Source organism: Melanerpes formicivorus, unplaced genomic scaffold (genome assembly GCF_026170545.1).
Source record: "Melanerpes formicivorus ecotype bairdi unplaced genomic scaffold, bMelFor1.0.p_v2 SCAF_30, whole genome shotgun sequence".
Taxonomy (NCBI): domain Eukaryota; kingdom Metazoa; phylum Chordata; class Aves; order Piciformes; family Picidae; genus Melanerpes; species Melanerpes formicivorus.
The window spans coordinates 4,893,717-4,918,820 of NW_027142382.1; the positions used below are offsets into that span (position 1 = coordinate 4,893,717).

At 42.6% G+C, this 25,104-nt stretch overlaps 1 protein-coding gene across 14 annotated transcripts in view; it reads right to left on the reverse strand.

Moving 5' to 3' along the window:
- CASK (calcium/calmodulin dependent serine protein kinase) overlaps positions 1–25,104 on the reverse strand; it is a 211,115-nt gene that overhangs the window by 141,444 nt on the left and 44,567 nt on the right. For all 14 annotated transcript variants that reach the window (XM_068155113.1, XM_068155104.1, XM_068155114.1 and 11 more), the window contains exon 2: positions 14,565–14,677. In XM_068155113.1, the coding sequence (XP_068011214.1) occupies positions 14,565–14,677 (113 nt within the window). The remainder of the gene's footprint in view (positions 1–14,564; positions 14,678–25,104) is intronic.

Genomic DNA, 25,104 nt, shown 5'->3' on the forward strand with positions numbered 1-25,104 from the left:
AGGTTCTTCACCATGAGAGTGGTGAAGCCCTGGAATGGGTTGTCCAGGGAGGTGGTTGGGGCCCTGTCCCTGGAGGTGTTTAAGACCAGGCTGGACGAGGCTCTGGCCAGCCTGATGTAGTGTGGGGTGTCCCCGCCCATGGCAGGGGGGTTGGAACTAGATGATCCTTGTGGTCCCTTCCAACCCTGACTGATACTATGATACTTTTAGTTTTGAACTACAAAGCCAGCATCTCATCTAGAAGGTTTGAATTCTGTACCCAGGTGGGTATTACAAATATGCAGACATATATATATTACATATTAAAAATATGTCCTCATTAAAAAGCAACCCTAGTTTTCTTTCTCCAATCCTCTTATTTATAGCATCCACCAAGGTTTGCTAACACACCTTTACTTTTGCAAATTCCCCTTGCCCATCTCAAACCTGCACTCATTTATAATTCAGTGGAAAAAGATCAGTACATGCAGAAAAGCTCCAAGTTAAATGTTTGTAGCTCATTTGTGGGAAGATTACCCAAGATCATGGTGTACCTGTCTAATTTAGCAAAATACTCAGGAGAGTACAGAAGAACAGGAATGCATCGATCACAAACCATGAAATCTTTCTCTTGGAAATACTTTAGACAAGATTTTTACAGCATATAAGCTGTCCAAAGCAAAAATCACACACAACCTGGCGAGTGAGAGTGATAGAAGGAAGAAAACATTTACTGTGAGAGTGCTGAGATATTGGAATAGTTTGCCCAGAGAGGCTGTGGGTGCCCCCTTCCTAGAAGTGTTCTGGGCCAGGTTGGATGGGACTTTGAGCAACCTGATCTAGTGGAAGGTGCTCCTTCCCTTGGCAGGCAACTTGGAAACAGATGGCCTTTATGGTCCCTTCCAACCCAAACCATTCTATGACTGAAACTTTGCCAATGTCTTACTGCTACTGGAGGATACAGGTTTGTTATTCTAACATTCTAGCAATTCTAGAAGAGTGATATTGCACAAGGATCACCATTTATCACATCACAGTGACATATATTTTTTAGATTTACTATACAACAAAACCCTGCATTTAAGAGTGAAAAAAGGTTCTCTTTGGATCAATGAATTAACAGAAATTGAAGCTCAGCTGCAATTAATCTTTTGTTGAATGCACAAACCAGAACAGAATACATGCTCACATCCAAACAGAAAATATTTGAAAATACAGCTGATGCTTATTATCTTCCCTGTGTTTGCAGCCAGTCTGAATTTCTGCAAGCACAGTTTGAGGCCTATTTCTGGATTATTGGCAAGAACTGTGATTTGTTAGATGAGTACAGACTGTGTACAAAGACAGAAATGGTTTGGAAAGCCTTTCCATTATTCAGAACAGAAGTTGGACATACCTCATACATTCTTGCAAAGAGATTAAAAACAATGTTTAAGAATGAAGACTTGAGAGTGTTCTCAAAATAAATCTTTTTAAAAGCATCTTTCCAGATTTTTTGCATACATTTCATTCTCACTTTGTTTTGCAAAGTGGATGAATGAACACACCTTTCTCATTTGGCTTATCATACTGGTAAAAGCTCTAGGCATTGCTTATTGCTTTCAGAACACCAAAGCAGGGATATCCTTGCTTTTCCCTCCAATCTAGATTTCTTTTCAAGCAAACTTGCTTTTCTCAAGCTCTTCCTCAGTTTGCTTTCTTAAGCAAGAAGAAAGCTGTAACTAAACTAGGGAGTTAGAAAAAAAAAAAAATGTTGTTGTGTGATTAAATCTCATTTGCACACCCAACACAAGAGCACAAAGAGACAATGGTGTGTGAGGCAGGGATGAGTCCAAATAATATCCTGCTCAGCTGTTACCAGGACAATCACTGGAGAACATCTACCCATCAAAAAAGTTATGAAGCTGCCTTTGTAGAATCAGAGAATGGTTGAGGTTGAAAGGGTTGCCTGGAAGTTATCTGATCCCACTGCTCCGCTCAGGTAGGGTCACCTAGAGCCCAGGACCATGTCCTGGTGCCTTCTGAACATCTCCAATGACAGTCAACAACTACTCTGGGCAACATGTGCCAGTGCTCAGTTGCCCTCACAGGAAAGCAGTGTTTCCTAATGTTCACATGGAGCTCCCTGTGTTTCAGTTCTGCCTATGGCCTCTTGTCACCACTGAAAAAGCCTGGCTCTATTTTCTCTGCACCCTCCCTTCATGTACTTGTACACATTGACGAGATTCTTCCTGTGTCTTCCCTTCTCTGGCTAAGCAGTCCCAGCTTCCTCAGATCCAGTCCCTTCATCATCTTAGTGGAAGCACTTTGCTGGACTTTTTCTAGTAGCTCCAGGTCTCTCTTGTACTGAGGAGCCCAGAACTGGACCTAACACTTCAGGTGGAGCTCCACCAGGGCTGAACAAAGGGGAAGAATCACCTCTGTTTACCTGCTGGTAACACTCTTCCTAAGACAGCCAGGATATCATTAGCCTTTATTTGCAGGAAGGGCATATTGCCATTTTGTGTTCATCTTTGTGTTCATCAGGACCTCTAAAGGGCTGTTTCTGCAAAGATGCGTTCCAGCTGGTTAGCATCAACATGTACTGGTGCATAGGGCTGTTCCTCCCCACATGCAGGACTATGAACAGTTACCCTTGTTGAACTGTGTGAGGTTCCTTTCAGCCCTTTGCTCCAGCCCCTTGAGGTCATTTTGGATGGCAGCATGACCTTCTGGCACATCAACCATTCTTCTCAGTTTGGTCTCATCAACAAGTTTGTTGAGGGTACACTCTGCCCTATCATCCATTAATGAAAATGCTGAAGAAGAACAGACCCAGAACTGACCTCTGAGGGTACAATGCTAGTTTCTGGGCTCCACCTAGACCTTGAGCCACCACGGAGTATCCTCTGGGCTAGGCCATTCAGTTTTCAGTCCACCTCACCATCTGCTCAAGCAGCCCACAATCCTACACCTTCTCCGTGAGGATCTTACGGAAGACAGACTTTAGGAAGGCCTTTGACACTGACAAAGTGATATGTTTGTTTCCTCTACCAGGTCAGCTGTTTCATCCTTCTCAAGTTGGTCAACCACAACTTCCCCTTAGTGAATCCACGTAAACTACCCCTAATGACCTTCTTGTCTTTCCTATGCCTGGAAATGGTTTCTGGAATTAGTTACTCCACCACTTTCCCAAGGATGGAGATGAAGTGGACTGGCTTTGTAGTTCCCTGCATCCTCCTTCTTGCCCTTCCTGAAGACAGGAGTGACATTACAGATGTTTTCTTCAGTTAGAAAATATTCTTTATGACTGGAGACTACTTAGATAACATAGAATAGAATAGAATAGACCAGGTTGGAAGAGACCTTCAAGATCATCGTGTCCAACCCATCAACCAATCCAACCCACCTAAACAACTAAACCATGGCACCAAGCATCCCAGCAAGGCTCCTCCTGAACACCTCCAATGATGGCGACTCCACCACCTCCCCAGGCAGCCCATCCCAGTGGGCAATCACTCTCTCTGTATAGAACTTCTTCCTAACATCCAACCTAAACCTCCCCTGGCACAGCCTGAGACTGTGTCCTCTTGTTCTGGTGCTGGCTGCCTGGGAGAAGAGACCAACATCCACCTGTCTACAACCCCCCTTCAGGTAGTTGTAGAGAGCAATAAGGTCACCCCTGAGTCTCCTCCTCTCCAGGCTAAGCAGCCCCAGCTCCCTCAGCCTCTCCTCATAGGGCTTGTGTTCCAAATCCCTCACCAACTTTGTTGCCCTTCTCTGGACTTGTTCAAACAAGTCAACCTCCTTCCTAAACTGAGGGGCCCAGAACTGGACACAGTACTCGAGGTGCCTACATTCTGTGTTATTTCTTTAGAAAAACCACTTGATATTATCCTTTACCCAACAAGACTCACACATTTACCGACACCAGCTACTTCAGTAAAGATATGGTCGCTGAACCCCATTTTATATGTATGAAGATGAATTAAAGTTTTAGTGAGACACCATATTCATTGACTTTCACTGACTTAAAATGTCAGGAAATCTGAAGACACACCTTACACAAAAAGACTAATTTGAATAGGTCTTATTTTCTTGTTGCACATATGTGAATTGCACATTGCACATTGTTGTGCAATGTGAAGTGAGAGACAATATCGTGAGCAATGTTACTTCAGGAGCACTTGTCAATCAATTATGATTGCTTTGAAAAAAAATCCAGGTCAACTGCAGACTCGGTTATATAACAAAAATAACAGTTACATTCTAGATTATCTACTCTACAAATTACATTTAGTGCCAATTGCATCGTTATTTCATTATTATATCTGTTCCAAGAATTTCAAGACAGAGCAATTTTTAAATTAACACCCCAATGCATTATTCTTAGGATCCATAATTATTCAAATGACAGTCAAATGCACTTTGTATAATTGCATTTTGAAACCTATAAAGGGTACCATCTACATTTTATAAAGCTGGGAAAAGCATTGACAAACCTTGCTGCTCAGCGGCATGGTTATCATCCTCAAAAGCAGTTTCACAATAACATTATGTAAAGATCTACCTCATCTGTCAATCTTTAACCAGCCCACAGTGGCCTCAGCTACCAAATACAACAGTCATTTTTACAATTTTGGCACTACAGTAAAACCAAGAACAGATGAACAAAGTTATCAGAGCAAGATGTAGTCAGGTAGTAAAGACTAAAAAATGGGGGACAAGTGCGCTCCTGTAAACCCAGATTCTCTTCAACACTGAAGGAAATCAGGCTGCGCCAGGGGAGGTTTAGGCTGGAGGTTAGGAGGAAGTTTTACACAGAGAGAGTGATTGCCCATTGGAATGGGCTGCCCGAGGAGGTGGTGGAGTCACCATCACTGGAGGTGATCAGGAGGAGCCTTGATGGGGTGCTTGGTTGCATGGTTTAGTTGATTAGATGGTGTCAGATGACAGGTTGGACACAATGGTCTTCAAGGTCTCTTCCAACCTGGTCTATTCTATTCTACTTCTATTCTATTCTACTTCTATTCTATTCTATTTGCAGTAAAAAAAGATACATTTTAAAGGCAAGGGGCTGAAGCCATACAACAAACAAATCTATCCATATTTTGGAGGCTGATTGGGAGGAATAAAGAACCAAGTGCTTGCAGTCCATAAAAACCTAGTGATTTTCCTTCTATTTAAGCAACACTTCATGAAAAAAAAAAATAGGTAAATACTCAGAGTCTGAAAGTGGGTGTAATAAATTCACAAGCTATGCTTTCCCTTCCAAAGATGGAAAGGGAAAAACTTTACACTTCTGTGAATATGCCTGCATCATATTTCAAGAAATGTTATGTTCTTGAAGTAAAATGATACAATGCAGTTCACATGTAGTACTCTTTGCTTATGATCTGGCTGAAAGGCCATATTTCTGTAGAAATTTGCTTCCCTCCACTAATCAATTTGGGTGCTAGAAAAAGCAGCCCCAAATACATAATGCTGTCTGTAATTTACACTTTCTTTTTTGTTTGTTTTTAATTTATTATGTGAAGTGTTGCCCAAGATTGAATACTGTATTTCCAATCAAAATAACATCTGCACCATTTCTAATGTCAACTGGCTTTCAGTACAAAGAAATGAGTCCTGAAAAAGAAATCCTTGCTATATGTTTTCATGCATTCCTGTGATTCATTGCATCTATTATATGGTTAACATGCTTCAGCAATTACAGAAATGTTTTCCGGGGGGGAAAAAAAAAAGGTTTGATTCCATCTCTAATGTTGTATTTCTGAAAAGGTTTGATTCCATCTCTAATGTTGTATTTCTGCACAGAGGTATTTAATTCTAGTGACACTTTGTTTATGAAAGTTATAGCAGAACTATAGAAGAGTTGAGACATTTATTAAATTTATACTTATAATTAGGTGAACAGAATTTATAACCAAACCAGCTCCTCCAGAAAAACATAAAACTCAAATCCTTCATTAAGTTAAAACAATCAAACACCTCAGAAAGGCTTAGGTAGTGTTTCCTGTACCAAAACAGGAACAGTTCTACCCATGTGTAGAACAAGCAAAACTTCCCCAGAAAGGTAGACTCTTGAAATCACAAACATCAAAAATGGTTTTAGAGCATTTAAAGTCCTGTTGACAGGCACAGTAATTCCCTCTCTCCACCCCCAAAAAACCCAAACATTCTTGTTATACTTGTTACACTGTTCTGTATCTTACTCAGAAGTAAAACAAAGCCTTTCAAATGAACTGCACTGACAAAATTATCTAAATAGCAAGTCAACCTGTGGGCCCTTTGTAGAAAACCAACAAACTGATGTCAACTTTCACATTTTCCTACAATTAAATAATAGTAGAATCCTTCTAAAGGATGATCTTTACTTTCCAGGCTGGGCAGTAACTGGCTGGAAAGCAGCCCTGAGGAGAGAGACTTGGGGGTGCTGGTGGACAAAAAGCTCAACATGAGCTCTCAGTGTGCACTTGCAGCCTGCAAAGCCAATCAGATCCTGGGCTGCATCAGGAGAAGTGTGGCCAGCAGGGCAAGGGAGGTGATCCTCCCCCTCTACTCAGCCCTGGTGAGACCCCACCTGGAGTACTGTGTCCAGTTCTGGAGCCCCTATTACAAGAGGGATGTGGAGGTGCTGGAACGTGTCCGGAAAAGGGCCACAAGGATGATCAGAGGGCTGGAGCACCTCTCCTATGAGGACAGACTGAAGGAGTTGGGGCTGTTCAGTCTGCAGAAGAGAAGGCTCCCAGGTGACCTCATTGTGGCCTTCCAGTATCTGAAGGGGGCCTACAGGAAGGCTGGGGAAGGACTTCTCAGGATCTCAGGTAGTGATAGGACTAGGGGGAATGGAATGAAGCTGGAGGTGGGGAGATTCAGGCTAGATGTGAGGAGGAGGTTCTTCACCATGAGAGTGGTGAAGCCCTGGAATGGGTTGTCCAGGGAGGTGGTCGAGGCCCCGTCCCTGGAGGTGTTTAAGCCCAGGCTGGATGAGGCTCTGGGCAGCCTGATCTAGTGTGGGGTGTCCCTGCCCATGGCAGGGGGGGGTTGGAACTAGATGATCCTTGTGGTTCCTTCCAACCCTGAATGAAACTATGATTTATGGCAATGACAGTTTTGGTATAATTATTGTGATTCTCTCAGTGCTAGAAGTAGTCCATGACCAATACTCAAAACATTTCTTTCTTAGTTACAATTTTGCTCTGTCACAGTCAAAACATTTTGCTGAGTGTCTTCACAGTTCACTGCCAGCAGAACCAGTACATATGCATGTATCAACCTAATAAATGTGGTCTAGCTTATTAGAATGTGGTGGAAGTAATGGAAATCACTTTCTTTTTAAAGGACATTTCTATCAAAATGAATTACAGATTACTGAATCTAATATATGATGCATTAAATCTTGAAAGCAAATTTCAGAGACATGCCCTGTAAGAAAAGGGTACTGCCCTTTAAATTGCATTTAAAAACACTCAGTATGCTACAAGAGGGCACTCTGACATTAAGAAATGGCAGACAAATAATGTATACCAACTTTTATTTAGTAGTAAGTAACTGACCACCATTCTCTTCCTATGAAACAGTGTTTTCACTTACAGAGATTTGGTGTTAGAACAGTTAAGTAAATCCAAGACATATAAGACACACAGAGAAAAATAAAAGGAAAAAAATATGCATAGGATGTGAAGAGAGTAACAGGAGTGGAAAGTAAAAGTTAATTGTTATGTGAGCTTAACTAACATGCTTTTTACACTTTTCTATACCAAGAAATTACAAGTGGGAACTGTATTTGTAGATAAGTTTATTTACACTGATATTTTTATTAGATCTTAATGAGTAAACTAGCTTCTGAGAGCACTCTTCCACACAAATCCTCTAAACTGAACTGCACAAAAGACAATCTTTCATACCGAAAATTATCCAAAGTTCAGTTTCTTAGGTATATTTTTTCTGTATTTTGGCACTATGTAAGCATAGTCAACTGTAGTAAAAGAGCCAGCATTAATCCAGTAGATCATGCAGTCCACTTGAACAGTGACAAGGTGTCAATATACTTCATTAATATGGTTGAATTACAACACTACAGAGACTGATGACATGCATCATGCAAGACCATGAATAGTAAGACTTAAATCCAAGAGAGCTTAGAGTAGAGTAGAGTAGAATAGAATAGAATAGGACTAGACCAGACCAGGTTGGAAGAGACCTCCAAGATCATCATGTCCAATCCATCAACCAATCCAACCCACCTAAACAACTAAACCATAGCACCAAGCACCCCATCAAGTCTCCTCCTGAACACCTCCAATCATGGTGACTCCACCACCCCCCAGGCAGCCCATTCCAATGGGCAATCACTCTCTCTGTAGAGAACTTCTTCCTAACATCCAGCCTAAACCTCCCCTAGCGCAGCCTGAGACTGTGTCCACTTGTTCTGGTACTGGTTGTCTGAGAGAAGAGACCATCATCCGCCTGTCTACAACCTCCCTCAGGTAGTTGTAGACAGCAATAAGGTCACCCCTGGATCTCCTCTTCTCCAGGCTAAGCAACCCCAGCTCCCTCAGTCTCTTCTCATAGGGCTTGTGTTCCAAACCCCTCATCAACTTAGTTGCCCTTCTCTGGACTCGTTCCAGCAACTCAACATCCTTCCTAAACTGAGGGGCCCAAAACTGGACACAGGACTCAAGGTGTGGCCTAACCAGTGCAGCGTACAAGGACAGAATGACTTCCCTGCTCCTCCTGGCTACACTGTTCCTGATGCAGGCCAGGATGCCACTGGCCCTCTTGGCTGTCTGGGCACACTGTAGGCTCATGTTCAGCCTACCATTGACCAGTACCCCCAGGTCTCTCTCTGCCTGGCTGCTCTCAGCCACTCTGACCCCAGCCTGTAGCACTGCATGGGGTTGTTGTGGCCAATGTGCAGAACCCGGCACTTGGATGTGTTCAATCTCATGCCTTTGGACTCTGCCCATCTGTCCAGCCTGTCAAGGTCCCTCTGCAGAGCCTCTCTACCCTCCAGCAGATCAACTCCTGCCCCCAGCTTGGTGTCATCAGCAAATTTACTGATGATGGACTCAATGCCCTCATCCAGATCATCAATGAAGATGTTAAAGAGCATGGGGACTCCATTAGATTTGTTAGCTCTCAGGCATCATTATATAGCATTATTTTTTAATTCTCAAACTACTGCAGAGGTGCACACAGACATAAAAATCACTTGAAATGTCTATACACACAATGTGTATTGAGCAACTTTATGGAAAGAATGTTACAGTAAAGTTTGACTTGCAAGCTAGTGCCTGCAAATTAAGAAAAACAAAACCTGTGGGACAAAAAACTAAACCTGGAACCTGGATAACAGTAGAGGCACAGAGGAATTAAATAAAGAATACACAACCTGGAATGACTTTGTGAAAAGCAGTCTCAGATTCTTTACATTGAATTAAGAACTTGCTCCACATTCACATGTGTATCTCATGTGTCTTAATATTACCAGTAAGGCAATTTCACGCATGGCAATCCAAAACCTGAACAAAACCTCAAACCAAACCAACCAACCAAAAAGGGCCAAACCACAACCAAAGCCACAAAACAAAATGAGAAAGTACTAACCCAGAAAGTCCTTAATGATATGTTCACTTAGTGACCTGCTAGCTTGAATTGCATCAACACAGCACAAGTGGAATTGAAAACCAGTACTAATACTGCCATGTCTTTCCTTCAGACCTAGGCAGCAAATGTAAATCTTCAACAGCTATCCTTCACTTTTTCGGTCACTCTATTATTACTTCTCCTTCCCTCCTGGTAAGTCCCTACTCTCTTGTCTACTATTTCTCCCTTTCCACGGTTCTTTCATGGCTGCAAATGGTTGAATTTTACTGTTATGGAGTGAGGAAAGCAATACCCCATCAAATGTGTCCCAGCAATAGTAGTTAAGATGAAGCTCAGAAAAATATAGTAGAATATGGCTAGAATTAAATGAGAGTTAAATAACAATTTTTTATAACTTTGTAAATCAAATTAGCCATTAAGGCTTAAGATACAGTTTCTTATAGCTACCAACAAATGTAATTGACTCTCTTTTGCTGCTGGACTTAGGTTCACAAGGATTTAGACAGCACAAGCTAACCCCTCAAAAAACAATTACTGTACAAAAGAATATGAACTCCAGTAAAAACATACTGGACATGGAAAACAGAGTGTCTGTCATTCAGTTACCACATTTTTAAATAAAGTGTAAAAGACACACTTTATGCTCACACAAGTCACATATTCAGCTCTAAAATAGGAAGCTGTAATTGCTGCTGCCTTTTATTTACACTTTAGCAGTTCTGCAGCATTAAAATCCTAATTATATGAAAAATGTACACAGTTTTCTTTTATAGAAATTTGCACACTTTAATTGCAAGTTTTCATCCATTTTACAGCAAATTGGTAATACAGGTAATACAGGCTGGGAGTGATGAGATTGACAGGAAGAGCACTAGGACAATTAAGAAGGAATTCAGGGCCCTTGGACAATTGATTGATGGGGCAGGAGCTCAAGTGGTGTTCTGCTCAATTCCTTCAGTGTCAGGGGTGTACACTGAGAGGAATGGGAGAACCCACACCATCAACAATTGGCTCAGGGGATGGTGCCAGCGGCAGAACTTTGGGTTCTATGACCACGGGGCAACTTTCACTGCACCTGACCTGCTGGGTCCTGATAGGGTGCATCTATCTAGAAGGGGTAAAAGAGTCCTGGCACTGGAGTTGGCAGGGCTCATTAGGAGGGCTTTAAACTAGGTCTGAAGGGGGTGGGTGAGGCAATCGGTCCCTCTGCAGAGGTAAGAGTAGGGCGCAAGGTAGGGTCAGTTGAGAAGTCAGGAACCCAGCTGCGATACATGTACACCAATGCACGCAGCCTGGGCAACAAGCAAGAGGAGTTGGAGGTCCTAATCCATCAGGGCGACTATGATGTAGTCGCCATCTCAGAAACTTGGTGGGACAGCACCCACGACTGGAGTGCTACAATGGGGGGTTACAGGCTCTTTAGGAGGGACAGGCGAGGGAGAAGAGGAGGAGGGGTGGCTCTGTATATTAGAGAGTCAATCTCTGCCACACAACTTGTGGTGGAAGATGAGGTAGTTGAGAGCCTGTGGGTCAAAATCAGAGGACAACCTAACAAGTCTGACATCCTGATTGGAATCTGTTACAGACCACCCAACCAGGATGAGGCGGCTGATGAGTTGTTCTACAAGCAACTGGAGGCTGTCTCAAGATCATCTGATCTTGTCCTTGTTGGTGACTTCAACCTCCCAGATATCTGCTGGGAACTTAATTCAGCAGGGAGGAGGCAGTCCAGAAGATTCCTGGAGCGAATGGAGGACTGCTTCCTGACACAGCTGTTAAGCGAGCCTACCAGGGGACAGGCTCTGCTTGACCTGCTGTTCTGCAATAGGGAAGGGCTGGTGGGAGATGTGATCGTGGGAGGCTGCCTAGGGTGCAGTGACCACGAGATAGTGAAGTTTTCATTATGCAGGGAGATTGGGAGGAGCACCAAAAGAACCTCCACCTTGGACTTCCGAAGGGCGAACTTCAGCCTATTTAAAAAACTTGTCTGCAAAGTCCCCTGGGTACCAGCCCTCATGAACCAAGGGGTTCAGGAGGGTTGGACCTACTTCAAACAGGAGCTCTTGAAGGCACAGGAATTGGCGGTTCCCATGTGCCGGAAGGCAAGCCGGCGGGGAAGGCGACCAGCCTGGATGAGCAAGCAGCTCCTGGAGGATTTAAGGGGGAAGAGGAGGCTGTATCACCTTTGGAAGGAGGGGAAGGCTTCTCGAGGTATGTTCAAAGAAGCTGTTAGATTATGTAGGAATAAAATTAGGGAGGCTAAGGCCCAGCTGGAACTGAAGCTGGCCACCTCAGTCAAAGATAATAAAAAGCATTTTTATAAATATATTAACAATAAGAAGAAGGGCAGGAAGAACCTGAACTCCCTAGTGGACCTGGAGGGGAACACAGTTACTGAGGATGAGGATAAAGCTGAGGTCCTGAACACCTTCTTTACCTCAATGTTTAACAGCAAGGCAGGAGTTCAGGACGAGTGGTCTCCGGAGCTGGGCGTTGGGGTCGGGGAGCAGAGTAATACCCTGGAAATCCATGAGGAGTTAGTTCGGGACCTGCTGAGCCACTTGGATATCCACAAGTCCATGGGACCAGATGGGATCCATCCTAGGGTGCTGAGAGAGCTGGCGGATGTGCTAGCTAGGCCACTCTCCATCATTTTCCTCCAGTCCTGGCTCACTGGTGAGGTCCCAGATGACTGGAAACTGGCCAACGTGGTCCCCATCCACAAGAAGGGTCGGATGGAGGAACCTGGAAACTACAGGCCAGTCAGCCTGACCTCAGTGCCAGGGAAAGTGATGGAGCAGATTATCCTGGCAGCAATAACTGCGCACCTGAAGGATGGCCAAGGGCTCAGGTCCAGCCAACATGGATTCAGGAAGGGCAGATCCTGCCTCTCCAACCTGATCTCTTTCTATGATCAGGTGACCCGCCTGGTGGATGTGGGGAGGCCTGTGGATGTGGTCTACCTAGACTTCAGCAAGGCCTTTGACACCGTCCCCCACAGCAAACTGCTGACTAAGCTGTCAGCCTGTGGATTGGACCACTACACTCTGTGCTGGGTTAGGAACTGGCTGGAGGGCCGGGCCCAGAGAGTGGTCGTGAACGGTGCCGCATCCAGCTGGAGGCCAGTCACCAGTGGTGTCCCCCAGGGATCAGTGCTGGGCCCTGTCCTCTTCAACATATTCGTTGATGATCTGGATGAAGGGGTAGAGTCAGTCATCAGCAAGTTTGCAGATGACACAAAGTTAGGGGCAGATGTTAGTCAATTAGAGGGTAGAAAGGCTCTGCAGAGGGACCTCGACCGACTGGAAAGATGGGCAGAGTCCAATGGGATGGCTTTCAACAAGTCCAAGTGCCGAGTGCTGCACTTTGGCTATGGCAATCCCATGCAGAGGTATAGGCTGGGGTCGGAGTGGCTGGAGAGCTCCCAGACAGAGAGGGACCTGGGTGTGCTGATCGACAGCCACCTGAATATGAGCCAGCAGTGTGCTCAGGTGGCCAGGAGGGCCAATAGCATTCTGGCCTGCATTAGGAATAGTGTGGCCAGCAGGAGCAGGGAGGTCATAGTGCCCCTGTACTCTGCTCTGGTTAGGCCGCACCTTGAGTACTGTGTCCAGTTCTGGGCTCCTCAGTTTAAGAAGGACATTGAGACACTTGAGCGTGTCCAGAGAAGGGCAACAAGGCTGGTGAGAGGCCTTGAACACAAGCCCTATGAGGAGAGGCTGAGGGAGCTGGGATTGTTTAGCCTGGAGAAGAGGAGGCTCAGGGGTGACCTTATTGCCCTCTACAACTACCTGAAGGGTGGTTGTAGCCAGGAGGGAGTTGGCCTCTTCTCCCAGGCAACCAGCACCAGAACAAGGGGACACAGTCTCAAGCTGCGCCAGGGGAGGTTCAGACTCGAGGTGAGGAGGAAGTTCTTCACCGAGCGAGTCATTCGGCATTGGAATGGGTTGCCCAGGGAGGTGGTTGAGTCATCGACCCTGGAGGCGTTCAAGGGGAGATTGGACGTGGCACTTGGTGCCATGGTCTAGTCATGGGGTCTGCGGTGTCAGGTTGGACTCGATGATCCTCGAGGTCCTTTCCAACCTAAGTGATACTGTGATACTGTGATACTGTGAAATTGCTTGCTAAACCTAGATTATAAAAGCAGATTTGATGTGCTCTTACTTTACTTCCTTCCATGCTTTTTTGATTCAGAATTATTTTAAGAAAATCATATTGGTTAGGCCACACCTTGAGTCCTGTGTCCAGTTCTGGGCCCCTCAGTTTAGGAAGGAGATTGAAACACTTGAACGTGTCCAGAGAAGGCAATGAGGCTGGGGAGAGGCCTTGAGCACAGCCCTGTGAGGAGAGGCTGAGGGAGCTGGGATTGTTTAGCCTGGAGAAGAGGAGGCTCAGGGGTGACCTCATTGCCCTCTACAACTACCTGAAAGGTGGTTGTAGCCAGGAAGGGTTTGGTCTCTTCTCTCTAGCAAGCAGCACCAGAACAAGAGGACACAGTCTCAAGCTGCACCAGGGGAAGTTTAGGCTGGAGGTGAGGAGAAAGTTCTTCACTGAGCGAGTCATTCGTCATTGGAATGTGCTGCCCAGGGAGGTGGTTGAGTCCCCATCCCTGAAGGTGTTCAAGAGGGGATTGAACGTGGCACTTGGTGCCATGGTCTCGTCATGAGGTCTGTGGTGACAGGTTGGACTCGATGATCTTTGAGGTCTCTTCCAACCTTGGTTATACTGTGATATTATTAAAAAAAATTTCCAAACAGAAATAAAAATGACCTGAAATTAGTATAGATGTACTCTTCTAATATTTATTATCACAACAATAACAACCAAAGGTAGAAAATTAAGAAGTTACATCAAGCTAAATTTGAAATATAAGATCCTGCTTTAAAACCTCAACAAAATATAAAACAGAGAACAAGCAAACAGGGAAAAAGTTGCCCCCAAAAAAATATGTAAAAATCTTCCTGGTTAAAGTCTGCTTAATTATTTGTTCTTACCTTCTGTGCTTAATCCAGGACTTGAAGTGAATTTTGCTACATCGACAATCTTCACAGCAAACTGTTGCCCTGTTTCCCTGTTGATACATCTCCGCACAACGCTGAAGGGACCCCTGAAAAACACACACAGAAAAGAGCAATAAATAACCCATTCCCTTTTATGCTACAGTTGAGCTGCAAGTTGAGATATAATTCTATTATTGCTAGTTTAGAAGCCAGGATCAAGTGTAGCATTTAAATAGAGTAGCGTAGCATAGCGTAGAATTAACCAGGTTGGAAAAGACCTTTGAGATCATCAAGTCCAACCCATTATCCAACACTATCTAATCAATTAAACCATGGCATCAAGCACCCCATCCAGTCTCTTCCTAAACACCTCCAGTGATGGTGACTCCACCACCGCCCTGGGCAGCCCATTCCAATGGCCAATCACTCTTTCTATGAAGAGCTTCTCTTGTACCTCTCATCCTTGGTTCTTCATTAAATATAAAATTGGTAATTTCAACTATGGACTAGGGTAAGAACATCGAATGAGTTTGGTATTTTCCCAAACTAAAGAGCAATTCTCTTACCCTGCCACTTTAGAAATGTTAAGCTTTCTGAAACCTGACATTATTACTACATTTTAAATGGATGTTATTTTGATGCATAATCCAGCCAGGGGTGGGGGTGGGAAATAAGAGGCACGAAAAACATTCTTGCTTTCAGTTCTAAGCCAGAGCCTAGAAATTATTATTTGAAATAAATGAAAAGATATTCTTTCAAAAGAACAGGAGTAGCAGAACAGTTGTGCCATTCTGTTTGGTTTTATTTGTTTTGCACAAACTAGTTTAATTTTCTACTAGATTCAAACAACCCCCTTTACAAGACTTCAAAATTCCACAAAAGCTCTTGTGCTCTGCACTCAACTAATCAACAGTTTGCTGTTTTTCAAAGCTGAAATTGCATTTACCAAAACACAAGCTAGAACCATGGCAAACCTTTAAAAAAAAAAAAGAATAAATCATCATCACCCAAATGTATTTTTGGAAGCTGATGATTTAAGTTCTTGGTGCCTTGCCTTAAAATATGGAATCCTGCACCCAATGTTAACAACAAACAAGACAATCTGGTAATTACAGTAGGTCAAGCTTTCAAACATGAAAAAATAATAGGTCATGAAAACAGGAGAGGATTGTCTCAAGACTGTTCCTTATAGCAAATCAATCCTTTCTTACCACTTAGTTAACGACTAACATGAGAGTTCCAAAGAAATCCTTTCTACAGTCTTCTCAAAACAATATAAAAGTTGAGGATTGAAAGAGCCTTTATTCAGAAGTTCACTATTTGAGTGAACATTCACCTGCTGAGTGAAATAAACACTAAAATATAGCAGTGAACTGAAATTTAGTCCACAGATTTCTGATTGCAAAGCAACACAATTCTCAAAATAAAATTTCCCTTAAAAGGGTTTAATGTCCCTTCAAAGGCTGAAGGTGACGGTCTCTTTTCAGTGGAGCCCAGTGACAGGATAAGGAACAACAACAGGTACAAGCTAGAAAACAGGTTCTACCTCAACATAAGGAAGCCCTTCTTTATGGTGAGGGTGACAGAGCACTGGAACAGGCTGCCCAGAGAGGTTATAGAGTCTCCTTCTTTGGAGACTTTCAAAACCTGCCTGGATGCGTTCCTGTGCAACCTGCCCTAGTTGATCCTGTTTTGGCAGGGGGTTGATCTCTGGAGGTCCCTTCCAAACCCTAACATCCTGTGATTCTGTGACTGGCAACATGTACTCCTGTAACTAAAATCTAATTTTTGTACACTTTAAACAGTATACTTGCAAAGATTTCTTGAAATAGGATAATTTCTGACCTAGAACATGGATACTAGAACCAGTCAATGAATCACAGCCTAAACATTGACACACAAGAATAACATTTATCACAACTACATACATGGGAATTACTGCTTATGCACTCCCACAGAACTAACTATAGAAGACAACACATGCTTTTTTCCCCTTTCCTTGCTCCAAGCACACAGTGAAATCCCCCATAACAATGGCTATTTTCTCCTCTGAATTCACATTCCACTATTAGTCAGTATCTGGTCTTTTACCAACAGTTACTACAGGTATTTTTTTAAAGGTTCACAATTACGACTAATACACAGAAATCCACTTACATCTCTAAATGCAATAGGCTCAACTGACTTCATCTGGCATCAGGACTACAGCTATTGACTTGAAATCCTCCCTCCATGTTTCAAAAAGTAACCTTTTAATACAACCTTCCAGTTTACATACATGTAAAATGTTAAATCTTAAATTCTTATTATATACAACCTTCCAGTTTACATACATGTAAAATGTTAAATCTTAAATTCTTATTATAAAATGTAAAATTCTTATCTCTGATTACTCTTTTAGCATCTGTCCAAGTACAACTGCTTTTAAATAGTATAAACACATTTAAATTACAGTAATTTAAAAACATTTCAAAATCATAACCACAGCTTTGGAATACAATTTGCAATACTGATTTTCCTTCATAATTGCCATAAATTGCTAGAAACTAAATTTAGTTCATCAAAGTTTTCCTTTTTCTTTTAATTCTCTTCCCCCCCCCAAGCTTTTCTGAAGACATCAGATAATACTTTAACATAATCTGATACAGAATGGTACATCACTAGAGTGTGGACACAAGAACATATCCCTACTTACAGCCAGACCCCTGACTTCCGTTCATTCAGTAAACAATATGAATATAAATATTTCTTCCTGTTGACCAAGCTACTTCTAGATTTCTTGGTTTCCTCAAGTCTGGGCTGGAGAGCTTGCCCAGTCACCTGCATGTGTATATGTACTTCAAGCAGACAAGGAGAAACAGCTGGAGGAATCATAAGTTGCTGGAGGTTAGGAGGAAGTTTTACACAGAGAGAGTGATTGCCCATTGGAATGGGCTGCCTGAGGAGGTGGTGGAGTCACCATCACTGGAGGTGTTCAGGAGGAGACTTGACAGGGTGCTTAGTTGCATGATTTAGTTGATTAGGTGGTGTTGGATGATAGGTTGGACACGATGATCTTGAAGGTCTCTTCCAACCTGGTTTATTCTATTCTATTCTAAGAAGTTAACAAGGAACATATAAACTGCAGCTTCAAGAGGGACTGGACTTGCAGTCACTCCTACCTTTCCCTCTTATAACCATGACTTATTTTTTTTATTTTCATGATGTATTCACATTTTGGAACCCTGACTTGAGCAATTTGCTTCTTGCTTATTAAGTCTGGGACAAAAAAAAACAGACAATAAAGAAATCAGTTCTGTAACAAGAGACATCTATACAGTCTCAGCCTTCATGGCCATGTTGAAACTTAGTCATCATTTTACTAGAGCCTTCTCTACTTAGAGCAAAAAATGCCAAAGACTCTTAGATAAATGGAAGGTGCTGTATTTCCAGGATGAATTAAACCTGCAATTAATCACTATATCAACTCATTTGCACATGGAACTGCATCTTAAAACAGTGACTAAACCACTTTGTACCTAGCACATCGTATTAGAGAGCATCCACATTTAAAAAAGCCATCCCTGGTGGTGTTTGGTAGATTACTTTATTTCTTATTCCCAAAAGAAAATTAGAATAGAATAGACCAGGTTGGAAGAGACCTTCAAGATCATCACGTCCAACCCATTGTGTCCAACCCATTAACCAATCCAACCCACCTAAACAACTAACCCATGGCACCAAGCACCCCATCAAGGCTCCTCCTGAACACCTCCAATGATGGTGACTCCACCACCTCCCCAGGCAGCCCATTCCAATGGGCACTCACTCTCTCTGTATAGAAATTCTTCCTAACCCCCAGCCTAAACCTCCCCTGGCACAGCCTGAGACTGTGTCCTCTTGTTCTGGTACTGGCTGCCTGGGAGAAGCGACCAACCTCTGCCTGTCTACAACCTCCCTTCAGGTAGTTGTAGAGAGCAATTAGGTCACCCCTGAGTCTCCTCTTCTCCAGGCTAAGCAAATACTGCATTAAATACTGCATTATTATATCTGTGGCACCAAAGTGCATTTTGGTTTAAAATATGGTGCCTCTTTAGAGAATTAATTATCCCAGCAAGTCTCAAAACCGAGCTCCCAACAGCAACATTTCTGTAACAACTGTGCTTCAACAGTTCACATCTTTGAAACCAAGTCTGTGATTCAACTGAGCTTTAGGATAAAACATACAAAGAGTAAAGCACAAGATGTCAGCCCAGTATGTAGACATACATACTACTAACCCAGCAGAAAAAATGAATATACAGAGTACTGAAGCTGTTGTTCTGAGGTAGGAACAAAACAACTCACAAGTCTTCCTTCACCTTCATGATCATTTTTATGAGACATGATCACTTAAACACATTTGAAAGTACTAAGTTATAGTACTTCCATAATATTTGAATTCAATGTAGATTTTATTTTCTAATGATTTGGAAATAACCAAATAACTGGAGATGATACTATTTGCTTAGCTGACATATATTATTATAAAGGTTGCAGAAAATGGTGCTGGTTTTTAAATGCTGATGAGAAAGAAGAATGCAAATCAGTTTGTTAGGCTGAGATGAACATCCTACTCCTTCATCATTAAAAAACTCAAGAAACTGATGACAAACATGACTCCCTCTCTCTGGTTCATGTTAAGGTAGGTGAGAATCTACATCTCACACAAGTAGTGATTTAAGGCAGGTAGAGACTGGTAATCAAAACACAAACCCTGACTCTTGAAGAGGAGAGGTGGAGAAATAAGAAGAGCTTTGTTCACTGATAAATTCCATAGGAAATATTGCAGTAGTATCATGGCATCAGAATCCCCCAAACTTTATTTTTATACTGTAACATTCTGTGACACTTCACAGAAAATTCAACACTGCAGCAGCTGAATCAAGAGCATCAGTTCAAAAGTGTTCAGAAAATAAGATGCTGTCTCATAAGTGACTCCTGCTATCTGACCAAATCTTTTGCTCCCTTCTCTTCTTTGTAAAGAAAGATTTAGAGCCGAAGATCAGGAGGTAGTGAAGAAAATCTAGAGAAAAATTGTAAAACTACATTAAGTATGGAATCATTCAATAGAAGAAGAGCAGCAAGAATGAACAGATTTAAGAAGAGCATTTCAATCACCAGAACAAAAGGGGGTATATTGAAAATAACAGCTTTACCTCCAAAATAATAGATAAATGTTGTAAAGTATCTTCAGCCTAATCAACTAGAGACAATGATCATTATCTTTCTATTTTCCCATTCAGAGAAACCTTTTAGTCCATTAATGTATTAACACAGTTTTGTGCCATCTCAGGCTGTGCCCTCACCAACATTTCTTTAGCAGCAGTGCTGGTCAAACAAGCAACCCTCCTAGCTATTGTGTCCCCCTGAAACAGCTTTGGCATGGATACACTGAACCTGATCAAAGAAGAAACAAAACCCACCTAAATACTCCCAACACAAACCACCTCTCCCTTTTTGTTTTCACTATGTTGTTTTTCATCAAGAGCACTAGCTTGGTTTGGCTTAAGGCATGGCTACACAGAGTTGTGTCAAGACAGTGAAAGCCAGGAACAAGTGGCTAGGATGCAGTGGGTGCCCAAGCAGCATTGCTGCTTAAAGGGCATCTATCTAGTCTCAGACCGTAATTTTTCATGCAGTCCTAGAGTCACCTGTAGGACCTGCACTAATACAGCACACACACCCTCAGGCAATGAAGCAGAAGTGACTCTAGCTGAGAAAGTCTTAATTCCACATACAGCAAGCTCCATGTGTGTAGTTTTTCTTGCAAATACAAGTGCTTTCTACAACACATAGCACACAGAGCCAGATGAGAAAGAAGAATATGAATAGGTCTGCCAGCAGTGTTGCCCAAAGTTCCTTCATGAGATTATACCCTCAGGTGAACTTACATGCTTTAACTGCTCCCTGCACCATCTCAAAGCTCTTACTAATTTTCCCATTTTCAACTAGAAATCATTATCCCACAAACCCAATAACTGAATCTAAACAGAATGTTATTCTGGTAATCAGTTCAAAATTGTTTCATGCATACCTCAGTATTTACATTTTGCTTAAAAAAAATAAGAAAAATCAGTTCAGTTTAGCTGTTACTTAAAATCATGGCCTTAAGGATATTTCTATGTGCAGACAAATTCACAAAAGCCCCTGGAACTAGCAAATAGAAGTTATTGAGGTCAGCATGAGAGACCAAGTTTCTCAGTGAGAAAGTCTTCCAACATAGCACTGATCAGTGAAACTAAACTATCTGACGAATCTTGATCCAGACAGCTTCCCACACCTGCCAGAGTTTGGTCTCTGGACTACCAAACAGGTTCATGTGTTAAGAAAATAAAAAGTATCCTGAAAAGAAAGTCTGTCTGGGTGTTTCAGAAGTATGCAGGTAAGTATTAAATTTCCTACGCTGTCATCAAGATCACACACAAAGTGAAGGCACACAGAAATACTTGAGGTTTGCTTTTAAAGATGCTGGAAGACTTCTGGTATTTCAGAAATTGAATTTAGGACTCAAATCATCAGCTTTAAGGATGGAAGGATTATGGGATTTATTAAGACTATTCAGGTTAACAGTGGGAAAAAGCTTGCCAGTTATGGTATTTATAGAAAGTTGTTGAATTCTTTCTCCAGGAGAGAAATGAATGAATTCTGACCTCTTGAGATCTGAAGCTCTCAACAATGTACTGGTACAAATAATGTGACACAGAAGATGAGAAAATTTAGTTTGTCTCTTCCAGTATCACACAGTATCATAGTATCACTAAGGTTGGAAGAGACCTCAAAGATCATCAAGTCCAACCTGTCACCACAGACCTCATGACTAGACCATGGCACCAAGTGCCACGTCCAATCTCCTCTTGAACACCTCCAGGGATGGGGACTCCACCACCTCCCTGGGCAGCGCATTCCAATGACGAATGATTCTCTCCATGAAGAACTTTCTCCTCACCTCAAGCCTAAACTTCCCCTGGCACAGCTTGAGACTGTGTCCCCTTGTTCTGGTGCTGGTTGCCTGGGAGAAGAGACCAACCCCTTCCTGGCTACAACCACCTTTCAGGTAGTTGTAGAGGGCAATGAGGTCACCCCTAAGACTCCTCTTCTCCAGGTTAAACAATCCCAGCTCCCTCAGCCTCTCCTCATAGGGCTTGTGCTCAAGGCCTCTCCCCAGCCTTGTTGCCCTTCTCTGGACACCTTCAAGTGTCTCAATGTCCTTCTTAAAGGGGCCACCTAGGTCTGCTAGCTTTCTGAACAGTAGTTCCTTGTATTTTTGTATATTTAATGTATATAAACTGCTGCTCGAAGTCAGGGTGTGGTTTTGGATTTTAGATTTTCTTCAAGTACAGATTGCATTTCAATAGCCTAGATATCTCTTATGAAAAAGACCTTAGTCCACACCATTTTTTACTAGGTTCAACCCTTCTCTAAACTTTAGACAAGTTACATTCAGTAGTTTATTTTTAAATCTGTCAGCTCTCTCACTAACTTCAAAAATTAAAGATGTCTTAGAAAAAGCTAATGCAGCTACAAGAAAAGCTCTAAAAAGTAAATAAAGTTAATCATGTAACTAGGTATTTGGAAATTATATTGTACATTGCCAGAGAGGACAAGGTTATTAGTACTACTTTTTGAAAAAGACCAAACAACAAGTTATTCCTGCAACTATGAAATCAGCAGGTCTCAGAGCACTGACTTCACTTCTGCATGACCCCTTAAGGTGTACACCCTGAAAGCTCCTACACTCCTGCAAGTGGTTGGTTGATCTTTAGCACACTGACAAAATTAGGAAGATGAATTCAGAGCCCAGGTCAGGAAGAGCATCCAACAGTTCAACAGTTTCCAGCTGCTCTTTATTTGTTTTATTCAAAGACTGAATAGCAAGATAAGGCAGAGGATCAATGCCTTCAGTCCAAGACTGCATCTCAATTTGTTTCCTCATATAGTCTCATACCAACTAGCAAAAAGTTGAAGTATTCTTTCAGTTACATCACTCCAAATTCAAGCTAAACTAAAAATTATTTCAGCCACAGTGATAAAAGCTGTGGTCCCTTATTTGGACCAAAGAACCAATGGCATTATTTAAATTACTAAAGTACCAAACCAGCTGTGGCCTGAGGTTCTTAAAAAATAATAAAAAATATCCAGTGACCCTGGCAGAAGTCCTAAAAATCTCAGGAGACTGTTCAGTAAGGAACTTGCTGCTGTTTATTTGAGGCAATTTGAAGCTTAGCTTGCTTAGCTGTGACGCGTAGCTGGTGGCAGCTGTTCCTGCTGGCGCCAGAAAGGAGCCAAGCAATAGAAATGCAACTTGCAGCTTCTCCTAGGCTATGCACACATGAAGGAATAAGCACATATTCACATCAACTTCACCATCTTTAGTTCTTTATGTTTTATATAAATGGGGGATGTGGGGGTGAGGCAAAAATTGAGAATTTAGCTACTGGGATGGTTTGAATGATTGATTCTCAGAGACGGCCATGAAGAATTCTAAGTACTCATTGAGGTTACAAATTTGAATAAAATTAGGATTTAACACTGCAAAATGCTTGTGGACTAAATGTATGAATATGTAGTATGGAACCCTACCATGGCACCCTTCTGCTTTATGAGAATTTCCACTGTAAATTTAAGTCTAACTGTATTTTCAGATTCATTGAGGCTACACAAAACAGAACCAAAAGTTAACTGCTAAGAAAGGCAACGTTTAGGAGAACGTGAATGCGGAGGAAAGTACTGGCAGCTGGGGATGGGAGAGAGGGAAATGAGAAGAAGAAATAAAATTATCATACTATTTTTTTCTTACATTTCTTTAGGCAAAATAATTTAAAGAGTGAGGAAAAAAATGAAAGAGAAGTGCTATAGATTGCAGTGAATACATAGAGTATTGCTCAACTACAAAAAGCAACCTCCGGTTGGCAAGGTTTTCAAATAACTGTACAACTTTACAAGAAAGCTGGAGAGGGACTTTTTAGGGTGTCAGGTAATGATAGGACTAGGGGGAATGGAACAAAAATAGAAATGGGTAGATTCAGATTGGATGTTAGGAAGAAGTTCTTCCCCATGAGGGTAGTGAGACACTGGAACAGGTTGCCCAGGGAGGTGGTAGAAGCCTCATGCCTGGAGGTTTTTAAGGCCAGGCTGTATGTGGCTCTGGGCAACCTGCTCTAGTGAGAGGTGACCCTGCCCATGGCAGAGGGGTTGGAACTGGATGATCCTTGAGGTCCCTTCCAACCCTAACAATTCTATGATTCTATGATACAAAACGAGCTTGTGCAGGCAACTGTCACAATAAGAGCTTAGCTCATAACTCAGCTGTATATTTTAGTTTCCAACCCTACTGTTTGTGGCAATCCCAAGACAAACTCTTACAACAAATCACGGCTTCCTTTGAAGCTCAGCAAAGCCCCTGCAGATGGAAACTTAATTGGCTAATAGTACTAAACTAATTTTCACATTACAAATGAACATGTGTCAACATATTTATGCAGGCAGCACTGCTCTACTATGAGGACTTCCTATACCAAATTCTAGCATTTCCGTAGAGTTCAGTTGAGGCAGATGAGTGAGCACATTACTCATTAGTACAAATTTGCATAGATAAACACGATACATACATGCACGTACACAAACCTTCCCTAGAATAGAATAGAATAGACCAGGTTGGAAGAGACCTTCAAGATCATCGTGTCCAACCTATCATCCAACACCACCTAATCTACTAAACCATGGCACCAAGCACCCCATCCAGTCTCTTCCTAAACACCTCCAATGATGGTGACTCCACCACCTCCCTGGGCAGCCCATTCCAATGGGCAATCACTCTGTGTAGAACTTCTTCCTAACCTCCAGACTAAACCTCCCCTGGTGCAACTTGAGACTGTGTCCTCTTGTTCTGAAGGTATGTACATACACAAGTTAAAATGTGGTATGCCAAAGTCATGCCAATATACGTTCAAGTTAAATCTTTTGCAAACACTTTTGAAACCTAGCTTTCCTCTCTGAAAATTAAGTGGGTCTGAAGCTGCAATACAGAGCCATCATTACGTACCTCATATCATTCTTCTATATTTAACTGCACTGGAGTTCTAATTCCAAGTATACCAGCTAACTCATGGAGTGTAGAGAGGCTTTGCAGAGGGACCTTGACAGGCTGGACAGATGGGCAGAGTCCAACAGCATGAGATTGAACACATCCAAGTGCCGGGTTCTGCACATTGGCCACAACACCCCAGGAAGTGCTACAGGCTGGGGTTAGAGTGGCTGGAGAGCGGCCAGGTAGAGAGGGACCTGGGGGTACTGGTCAATGGCAGGCTGAACATGAGCCTGTAGTGTGCCCAGGCAGCCAAGAGGGCCAATGGCATCCTGGCCTGCATTAGGAACAGTGTGGCCAGCAGGAGCAGGGAGGTCATTCTGCCCCTGTACACTGCACTGGTTAGGCCACACCTTGAGTACTGTGTCCAGTTCTGGGCCCCTCAGTTTAGGAAGGAGGTTGACTTGCTGGAACGAGTCCAGAGAAGGG